The 10,918-nt window shown below is 42.3% G+C and overlaps 1 protein-coding gene across 5 annotated transcripts; it reads left to right on the top strand.

The window, feature by feature from the left end:
• The first annotated feature begins 3,042 nt into the window (after positions 1–3,042).
• Positions 3,043–9,619, top strand: Pdp1 (pyruvate dehydrogenase phosphatase catalytic subunit 1). Of its 5 annotated transcripts, XM_059253867.1 has the most exons (3): positions 3,043–3,274; positions 3,932–3,966; positions 7,216–9,619. In XM_059253867.1, exons 2-3 carry the CDS (start codon positions 3,936–3,938, stop codon positions 8,871–8,873), a joined length of 1,689 nt encoding a protein of 562 aa, XP_059109850.1. In that variant the 5' UTR covers positions 3,043–3,274; positions 3,932–3,935; the 3' UTR covers positions 8,874–9,619. The 5 variants fall into 5 exon arrangements, with proteins under 5 accessions (XP_059109850.1, XP_059109851.1, XP_059109854.1 ...); XM_059253868.1 differs by lacking the exon at positions 3,932–3,966 and having other exon boundaries at positions 3,045–3,274; XM_059253871.1 differs by lacking the exons at positions 3,043–3,274; positions 3,932–3,966 and adding an exon at positions 3,585–3,697.
• Positions 9,620–10,918: the final 1,299 nt, after the last annotated feature.

Genomic DNA, 10,918 nt, shown 5'->3' with positions numbered 1-10,918 from the left:
TAAGCCGCCTTAGTCATGGTGTCTCTTCAGAACAACAGAACAGTGACTAAGACAGACTCCAAGTACTATTAATTTCAAGAATCAATTTAACACTGAGTAAGAAAGCAAGTATTGATTATGTAGTTACTAATTACTTGCTCAGTTCCCAGAAGACCTGTAGAGAGTCAGAAGTGTGAAGAACCAGCCTTTCTTCTTTCTAATTGATTTTAGCAAAGGCCAGACAGTCAGCAACCATCAGGCTGACAGCATCTCACACCCCTATGCAAGTCTATTTTAAGCTTCCTGGCTAGAACCTTTGAGGCTACTGGATCATCTGCTGTGTGCCAAGAAAACAACTTAAATGTTACTAGTCACTTCTCTCTGTATCGGTATCTCAAAGGCATTTGTGTAGGAGAGACATTTTGTTAGTTTGTTTGCATAGTGCTTTCTTTGTGCCATAGTTCTTTTTTTCAAAGATCCTGCTTTCTCTTTGCCTGTTCCTTCTCTACAACAATCCTAGGTTGTTTTAGTGTTATTTTTCAACACCTTTCAATGTTGATATACCAACAGGTGTTCTGGTGGCTCAGCAAGTCACAGTGCAAAATCCAAAGATTTGTCCTAGCCCTGGCCACATAATAACACATAGCACTACTGAAGGAAGCCCAATTGGGCAGCCTCCATCCAGAAAAGAGAGTTAAGAGCATGCCAGAGGAGAATCAAGGCAGAGAACCTCACCCAGTACACAGGTGTTGTAATCGCTGTAGACTGGTGTGTTACAATGTGCATGTCACTCAATCATGTAACTAGAGAATAGAACTTACACCTCTGAGATTATTTCAAAGTCATCACTCTGCGGAGGCTTTATTCCAATTCCAGAAATATCTTGGCATTCAATCTTGATGACAAATTCTTTTGACTATATTTAGTGGTGGCAAATAACTTTTTTTATTTTTGAGAATCAGCATTATTTTCAAATATAGCCAAGTCATTCAGAATTCTGAAGAATAAGATGGAAAAATCAATATCATCCTGGTATAAAACTAAAATGTTGGATATAGTAAAACAAGTTAGAATTTCCCATGCAGATATGAAAATCAGTTTGAAAAAGAAATTTTATGCAACACTGACAGCATTGTGTTATGAGAAAATTAGTCAATGCAACAACTTTCAAGGTCTTTTTCAATGGAGGTATAAATTCTGGAATCTCATTATTTACAATCCTTATTGGTGGCAGCAGTCAGTTGTTTCAAGGTTCTTGGCCTCTTATCCAAAGATCTGAAAATAAGGGCTCAGATTTGAAAAATAGCAAGATAATTTTATTCAAAGTGAAGCAATAATACAGATTAGAGAAAGATAAACTCAAGATGGGCAGTAGGCTACATGAGAACACTGAAGGCCTGAAATTATTGTTTGGGGTTTACTTTTATGTAGTTTAGTAACAGCTGTTTGGTTGATAGAAGTTGTAATATGAGTCATATTTTGCTTGGTAGATTAGGTCCTGTATTCATTTTTTCAACTGTGCATGTTTCTTCCCACAATGCATCTGATTTTAATTAGATGCACATCCAATTATGCATAGTTATAAGATGGGAAATAAGGGATTCTCCCTTAAACTTACACTTGAGGACAGTTTTGCCTTCCTGTGCATGCACCCAGAACAAATTCAGGCCACACTGAGCCCTTGGATCAAGATATGCTAAGAATATATTTAAATAGAAACTGCCAGAGTGTGATTGTTTTTAGGGGAGGAGAAATATATCTCCTTGCTCTAAAAGAGAAGGGCAGGGGACTAAGGGCACCTTACCTTGTTCTTGGTTGGGAGAGTTACCTGTGTTATCTGTTCTGTTCTAATCCACCTTCATCTTCTTTGTCCATAAGCCTCCCCTGGGGATGGGCAAAGATTCAGGAATTATGAATTACATGTTTGCTTATATAAAGCTTTTCCTTTACTACATAAAAATTTAAATAATTCAGATTAACAAAGCACAGTAAACCTGGCAGTTCTTGTATCTAGTCCACATCACTTTGCTAACTTATGTTAATGTATGCAATAAATCAAAGTCAACTCATTAACATTGAGCAGAAGTACAGTAGTTTACCTGACATCTCCCAAGAAACTCCTATGTCATGAATATGGCATCTTTGTGGATGTAGACAAGAAGCCATCATCCCATAAAGAGACATTTGTAGATGGCGGTAAGGACAGAACCCTTTAGTGTCTTGTTTAGCACATACAGTGGTAATGAAGTCCTAACCTAACCTCACCTCACAGATGAGCAAACTGAGTCTCATGGGAGGGAGATGGATTTTGTCACTGGGAATGACTTGAAAGTTCCTTCCCACTTCTACTGGCTGCATTTGTTTATTCATGACTCTGAATGAGTCAGGACCAAGGAGGGAATGCTGATTTCAAAGTCCTTCAGAGAACAAGAGCACACACCTACTCTACAAAGGCAAGAATTCCTTCATCAAACTTGCCTTTGGCCTAAGCCCTGGGACTTGCAAGGGCGTTGAGAAAAATAATAGAAAACACCATCCGACTTAATCCTCCTAAAATCAGCAGCTTGGTCTTGAATGAATGAAGCAATACACATCCGAGATTCTCCGCCACGCCTCACTTAACAGGCCGGGGAGTTGAGGTTCCCACTGGGGAGAGTCGCTCCCGCGGTCTACCCGTGGCAGCCCGGTGCGGCAGAGGCCTGGTCGTCAGGCCAGTCTAGCGCGCCACGCGGGCCCCGCAGAGGTGCCAGGCATTCGCGGAAGGCCGCCCGCGGGGGAGCAAGCGGCTCCCGAGGAGACGCGCACCGGGATACTGGAGCCTGCCCAGGTGCTTTCCTCATCCCTGAGCCCCAGGCCCACCCCCTCAAAGCTGTCCATCATCGGGGCGGCGGCGCGCGCAGACCCACCTTCCCCAGCAACAGGGCGTGGCCACGTGGGCGCGCGCACGCGTGGAGCCAATAGGCAGGCCGTGCCAAATGGAAGGGATTGTCTGACCCCCGTGACGTCACAAAACTGGCGGGGAGCGCGCCCTCTTCCGCCCCCGCCCCTCTGGCCCCGGCCTAGCTCGCCGGGTCCCGCCCAATCGCCACGGCACAGCCAATCGGGAGGCGGGAAGCGCACGAGCGCACGCGGGGGCGGGGCAGGGTGGCGGCCGGGCGAGGCAGGGGCGCGGAGTGGGCCGGCCTGGGCCGAGCTGCCGCGCTCCGGGGAGCTGCGCGGTGCTGAGGGGAGGAAGCGCACGGAGGGGTGCGGCCGCCACCCGAGGCCGACGGCGGCGGGTGCTCTACGGTGCCCGGTTCGTATCCTCGTCCACCGCTGCCGGGGTCGGGAGGGGGCGTCAGGGCGGTGAGGCGGCGGGCGCGCGTGGGCAGCGACCGCGGGTGGAGGGCCGGCCGGGTGCGCGCGGGGCCTCGGTCGGGACGAGCCGCCGCGGGCCCCGGGCGGTACCGGGCTGTCAGCGCGTGGGACGTCCGCCGCGGCCGGGGCGTGTCCGCCTGGGCCGGCCGCTGCCACGCTCGGCCCCGCGTGGCCGCGCCGGCTGCCCGCGGCGGGCTGCGCCTCGCGGGCTGCGGAAGCGGGCGCCGCGTGGGACCGGGCGGGCCTGAGGATGCTGCGCGCCCGTGGGCTCGGCGCGCCGGCTGCATGGAGCGGCCGCGCAGCGCCGGTCGGGGCTCCCGGAGTCCCCCGCCTGGGGCCGCGGTGCCGCCTCGCCGGCAGGGTGGGTTTGTTTGGTTTCCTCTTCTCCCCTCCCCTTTCTCCCCCCTCCATTCTCTCCTCCCTCCCAGCCCATTCACTGGGCTGCCGCGAGACCTCGCCCCTCCTCCGCTCCCGCCTCCCCGCCACCGCCTCCTCTAATGAGCATCTCTGCCTTGCTTTCAATGGGCCGCTGCTGCTGTCGCTGCTGCTGTCCGCGCGGTTTGTGGATGTTGTCGGCTCCGTGTTGTGATGACAGGAGAATGTGTGTGTGTCCCGGGCCCAGACGAATTGGTAGGTATCCACGTAACTACCGGTGTTGGGTACCCAGGAAGGATGGTGACTGATTTTGTGTATGAATGGATGGCTCTTAGGGGTCCGCGCGGAATTCAGGGGTGCGATAGGAAGAGGGAGACAAAGGCGCCCTGGACCAGAAGAATTTCTTTGATGTCTTCTTAGTAAGTACGATTTTGGGGTAGGGACAAACGAAACTGACCAAACAAGTGATGGTTTGGTGCCTCGTGTCTTAAGGATAAGGGTTTCTTCATTCTTGTAGATACTGAGATGTGAAATGGCTAGGCATTTCCAGAAAATGCTGAAAAACCACAAACCTTTGTGCAGGGTGTTTAATGCAATTAGATTACATAAACGGAGGTTCTGATACATGTAATGACTAGTGTGTTTCTTTTCATTTGCATCAGAAGCTTTGCAAGGCCGAGAAGCTCCGGAGTAGGTGCACCAGTATCATTTCTTAATTGATTTGGCCAGTGGGTTTATTGATGAAGTAGAATAATTTCTTGGCACAGGCTTTGCCGAACACATCAGAAAGAATGGATGGAGCTCTCACTGTTTCTGGTTACAGCGCATCTTTTTATTAGTCATTGCCAATATCAGCCAAATCTGCCTCGGACTGAGATGCTGCACAGAGTGTTGCCAAGTCTGAGCCATGATGGTGTATGAACTTTAAAAAAACAAGAATGTGAGATTATTCCAGTTTACCAACAACTACCCTGATATTTTTATTGCCTAATGAGGAACCTTCTGTTTTGTTAATTTATCAAGTTTATCAGGATTTCACAGAGCTTTTCTGTTGAATCACAGGCAGCTTAGAAGGCTATTAAGAATTTTTCAAAGCATTTAGTAGCGTATTGACTTGTACCATTTCTGGTCTGATGAAAATACTATATAATTGGTACTGACCTGATAGAATGTTTATTAATTAAAGGGCAGACTTTCATGAATTCAACTTCCCCTAAGAATTTGCCTTTTGAAAGCATGTTAGGAGCTGGAATGCAATCCATATGCTAAGCTGTGAATAACTAAAAAGATACAGTTGAAAACAAATCACTCACTCTCTGCTATTTTGACTTTTAATCTCAAATACTTTTGCTGTCAAGAAAAAATGCAGAGGGCTTGAATTTAAATGTTCAAAGCACCTGCTGCATGAATCCTGAGCTTTTTGACTACCAGGTTTCATTAATTTCTAATTGACTTTAAAAGCAGAAACCCAGGAACTTAAGGAATGGGAAGGTTTCCTAGCTGCATTAATCCTTGAGTAGATGTTAAACTGTTATGCCTTTGCCCCCCTCCCCACCACCACCACCTTAAGTTTTAAAGTAATACAAACAGATTCTGGAGAAAATTTACTTTGATTAAAATTGAACCTATATTTTAGTTTTTAACGATAGTATTTGCAGCATAAAATAGCTTTTTTGCATACATGCATGAAAAAGAGGTATGGTTTGTATCTACAAGCCACTGTTGGTGTGGTACCACATTTGCACACATCCCCTGGCTCAGTCCTGTACCCTTAACCTTTGGATGACTTTCAGGTGTTCAGTTTGAACTGTTGTTATTTAGGTGCTTTGTACCAGTAAATTCTTGTTGTTAGGGATTTCTTTTTCTCATTTCAGAAGGCTTACTAATGAAATTATAGTTCTCTTTAGTGTGTACTTTTGTCTTTGGGTTTAGAAACAAGTCTCTTCTTGTAGTCGAATACTTTACTATTTACAGAAGACATCCTGTCCAACAGCTGGGTTTGGTGCTCTCTACAAAAGCAGAAACAAAGCTGAATTTTCAATGTTTGGTTTTCTCTCTTCCCTCCTTTTCACTTTTTACTTCCTTAGTACCCACCAAAAAGTACATGAAAATTACTTAACACTGAGGTACTTCATTTTTTTCTTAGTAGATTCAGCTTTTGGAAAAAATAGTTGATAATAAAATTTGTTTCTTTTTTATCTTTATTTGTTTATTTAAAGCAGTTCTAAAGTCTGTTTCTTGTAAGTTAAATACTTCAGACAGTATCTTAGGAATTCAAAGAAAATATGTTACTGGAGATTTTTTTCTGGTATACATTATTTGAAATAGTGATTTATGTTCACTTAAGTTTTCTAGGTAAATACCTATTGTAAAATAATGTCTTCAGAATACTCCTAATGCTATACTGTTATAACCCAAACCTTGGACTTAATTTATAGTTCTTTGTTGCTTTCTTACGACAAGTAGATACATGTTTTTTAACTGAAAGAGAAAACATTCCCTAAGGAGTAAATAGGGATCTCTAGTAGATGAAATAATATTTCTGTAGCTTGCTCTTATGACCGCTAAGCAAGGAACAATGGTGGCAGGTTAATTAAATTCTGAATTGGGATCCCTTTATGTTACCAAGATCAGGTTTATAGCTAAGAATACTTGAATTTTTTTAATCACAAATGGCACAGGAAAATTCAGCAATGAATCAAAAAAGCCTGCATTTGATTTCAAAGCCCCAATACGTCAGACATAAAGGCATGGATCCTAAAGAGGTTTTAGCGTGTCTGCTTCCATGTAATCACTTAAAGTTTAGTGGGGAGAGCCCCGGAGAGGTGAACTGTCATTTCTACGATCAGTTGGTGAAGAGCAGACCTCTTTAGCTCACTAAGTGGGCACAGTGGTACAGAGAAGGAAACTTTACAAGACCGTCCACTGAATCTGTTTTAATTTTATGTCGGAAATGTTTTATGTAAGTTAAATGAACATTGTATTAGTATTGTGGTATATTTATATCATTTACCAATAATGTATAAATATGCATTTGTTAAGGATATATTAACACTTTTAGTGATAGCCATGTGCAGTCAAATGCCAACAGATTGACCGCAGGTCAAGGAACAGATCTTCATAAATGGTAGAAGTAACTGTGCAAATGGGAGATCTAAGGCCGCCTTTAAAAAAGCATTGAGAAGGAGAAGGGTGATTGGGCAGGTAGACTGCTGCGGCACAGTGTTACATAACTTCCTGCTCAGCTTTCTCCAGCCAGATCTGTGTGTATGCTGAGCAGTTTGTACTGCACACAGAAATACAAAGGAAAGAGAAATTTAAGTATAGTTCAGTCTTGGCTTCATGAATGGCTAAGGCTTGTAATTACCATAAAACACCTTATAGAAATTACCTAGCATGCGGATTTTCATATAAATTCCCTTAGTATTTTCTATAAAGCAAAGCTTGTCAAATAATCCGGAGTGTAACTTATCTGTGTGTGTATCTGTCTTAATTGCTCTCTAGGAATCCCAGTCAGAACGTCCAGCCTACCACTGTTCTCTGATGCCATGCCAGCACCGACTCAACTGTTTTTTCCTCTCTTCCGTAACTGTGAACTGAGCAGAATCTATGGCACTGCATGTTACTGCCACCACAAACATCTCTGCTGCTCACCACCGTACATTCCTCAGAATCGTCTGAGATACACACCCCATCCAGCATATGCTACCTTTTGTAGACCAAGGGAGAACTGGTGGCAGTATACTCAAGGAAGGAGATACGCTTCTACACCTCAGAAATTTTACCTCACACCTCCACAAGTCAACAGCATCCTTAAAGCTAATGAATACAGTTTCAAAGTACCAGAATTTGACGGCAAAAATGTCAGTTCCATTCTTGGATTTGACAGCAATCAGCTGCCTGCAAATGCACCCATTGAGGACCGGAGAAGTGCAGCAACCTGCTTGCAGACCAGAGGGATGCTTTTAGGGGTTTTTGATGGTCATGCAGGCTGTGCTTGTTCCCAGGCAGTCAGTGAAAGACTCTTCTATTACATTGCTGTTTCCTTGTTACCCCATGAGACTTTGCTAGAGATTGAAAATGCAGTGGAGAGTGGTCGGGCACTATTGCCTATCCTTCAGTGGCATAAGCACCCCAATGATTACTTCAGTAAGGAGGCATCCAAATTGTATTTCAACAGCTTGAGGACTTACTGGCAAGAGCTTATAGACCTCAATACTGGAGAATCAGCTGATATTGATGTTAAGGAGGCTTTAATTAATGCTTTCAAGAGACTTGATAATGACATTTCATTGGAGGCTCAAGTTGGTGATCCTAATTCTTTTCTAAATTATCTGGTGCTTCGGGTGGCATTTTCTGGGGCTACTGCTTGTGTGGCCCATGTAGATGGTGTTGACCTCCATGTGGCTAACACTGGTGATAGTAGAGCCATGCTGGGTGTGCAAGAAGAAGATGGCTCTTGGTCAGCAGTCACACTTTCTAATGACCACAATGCTCAGAATGAAAGGGAATTAGAACGTCTGAAATTGGAACACCCAAAGAATGAGGCCAAGAGTGTGGTGAAGCAGGATCGGCTGCTTGGTTTGCTGATGCCTTTTAGGGCTTTTGGAGATGTAAAGTTCAAATGGAGCATTGACCTTCAAAAGAGAGTGATAGAGTCTGGCCCAGACCAGTTGAATGACAATGAATATACCAAGTTTATCCCTCCCAACTATCATACACCTCCTTATCTCACTGCTGAGCCAGAGGTAACTTACCACCGATTAAGGCCACAGGATAAATTCCTAGTGTTGGCAACTGATGGGTTGTGGGAGACGATGCATAGACAGGATGTGGTTAGGATTGTGGGTGAGTACTTAACTGGTATGCATCACCAACAGCCAATTGCTGTTGGTGGGTACAAGGTGACTCTGGGACAGATGCATGGCCTTTTAACAGAAAGGAGAGCAAAGATGTCATCCGTCTTTGAGGATCAGAATGCAGCAACCCATCTCATTCGCCATGCTGTAGGCAACAATGAGTTTGGAGCTGTCGATCATGAACGACTCTCTAAAATGCTTAGTCTTCCTGAAGAACTTGCTCGGATGTATAGAGATGACATTACAATCATTGTAGTTCAGTTCAATTCTCATGTTGTAGGAGCATATCAAAACCAGGAATAGTGAGTGATGTTATCCTGGCAGTTCTCCAGTTTGAAGGGCAGATTAATTTGAAAGAAACTAATACAATAATATTCCAATGGGTCATCCTAAACACTTCCCATCCGATGCTCTAGCTAGTCCAGTATTCCAGATTAACTGCAGCAGATAGCATCATGAGTGTCTCTTGTGTCCTGTTGCCCTCATGGTACCTGCACTTGAGGCACCTTGGTTCCTTATTGCAGGTGTCTTATAACGGTGACTTACTAACCTAAGAATATGAAAATTGGCAGATAGGATCTTGAATAGGTCAAAAGCAAGGATCTTTCTGAGAGTAAAAGGCAAAACAAACAAAAAAAACCCCATCCCCATCTGCAGACTCCTTTCATCATAAGGATTCTAATGTACATGAGAATATTTACTATATGATTTTTAAAAATAGTCCATGTATTATTCACAAACATTTATTTTAGCCTGAAGTATTTTTCAGTAAGCCATAAATGACCATGAACCAAGAAATCTGATTTGTAAGTTTTTGTGATTGTGTGATAAAATATGCTTCCCAGATGGAAAGAATTCTAAACTGTCCTTCCTTACCCGTGATTTCCTCAGTGTAACTGAAATAATTTGTTTAGCTACTCCTAAAACACAATAAAGGTTCTTAGTTTTATTTATCCTTCTAGTGAATGTTAAATGAAGGAAAAATGTTTTTTCAGTTTGTATTGAGAGAAGCTTTATTTAGTTTGAAATAAAGATACTCAGAATGAAAAGAGACTGCTATGTTTAATTCTTGTCACCTATAGCTAACAGCATGTTACTGTTCTATAATCCCCAAAGTCTTGGCAAGCTGTGTGTGTGGTGGGTAAACAAACTGCTGTTGAGAAATCGTACATCTTTATTTGTGATAGGAGTTTTCATGAATTTTGGAATTTTAAGGATAACATATGTAATAAGTTTAAATATCAACTCAAGCAGTAATATTTTAATATTGTATTATGACAGTTTGAGAAATTTTTTTGTCCCCACTTAGGTCAATTAAAATAATTTGGATTAAAATTATTAAATGCTTTAAATATATTGTATCTTGTAATATATGTGTTAAGATATATACATGAGAAACTTTTAAATAGTAATCTGTGCATGCTGATACAGAACACTTAGTAGCATCATGTATTTGCAGCAGTCTCCATAATTATATGCAGTCCTTTCTAATACTGTATCAGAGTACATGAAAATAAATATATTCAAGTAGGCTATTTAGGAGTTGATTTGATATGCATCAAATGATACTTTTGTTCCTGCATTTAATGGTGATCTGTGTACAGCTGTGCATATATTTTCATCATTTATTCACTATTAAACATATGACTTTGTTAAAATTCACATAGGTTTTTTTTTATATATATATATACAAAACGTGATTATTGTATAATTAGTTGGGAATATAGGAGTCCTTTCAGAATTCTGTAGGATCTGAAGTACACGTTCAAGGACTCCAGATTGTGATTCCTAAATCAGTATATAGCAGTATTGGCTGCAAAATTAGGTCCAAATGAAAGTAGACTCAGGAAGATTACAGCTCAGAACATCTTAGGATTTGTTTTCTGAAGTACTTTTTGGTTTTGTTTTTTAAAGTCAACTTTTTAAATATCACTTTTTTATTTTGGGTGGGGAAAGATATTCTAAATGTTTTTAGAGACATCATCTTAGGATGAAAAATATACACTACAGTATGAAACCCCATTTTTAGTACTGTTTGGAATTGCTTTTTAATACCACCACTTGAGAGGTCTATGTTACATGTTGACAAATGTCACAGTATAATCCAGCAAATATAAATATTGCTTCCTGTGCTCATGAAAAGAATGTGGGCCTTATTATCCAAGAAGTTTTGTCTACAGCCTGGAAGCAAACCTACATGTATAGAAAAGAAAATCCAATGTGGAAATGAAAATAACTGGGTATTCAAAAATCTTTAGGTACTGTTATTTAAAAGCAGTTGTGATTTTTTTTTTGTAACTTGTCACTGTGACATGATGTCTAGAAGTAATGTCAGTTTGTGTAAATAT

Source organism: Peromyscus eremicus, chromosome 2 (assembly GCF_949786415.1).
Source record: "Peromyscus eremicus chromosome 2, PerEre_H2_v1, whole genome shotgun sequence".
Classification (NCBI taxonomy): Eukaryota; Metazoa; Chordata; class Mammalia; order Rodentia; family Cricetidae; genus Peromyscus; species Peromyscus eremicus.
The sequence above is the reverse complement of the archived record's forward strand: the minus strand, read 5'-3'. Positions and strand labels throughout refer to the sequence as shown.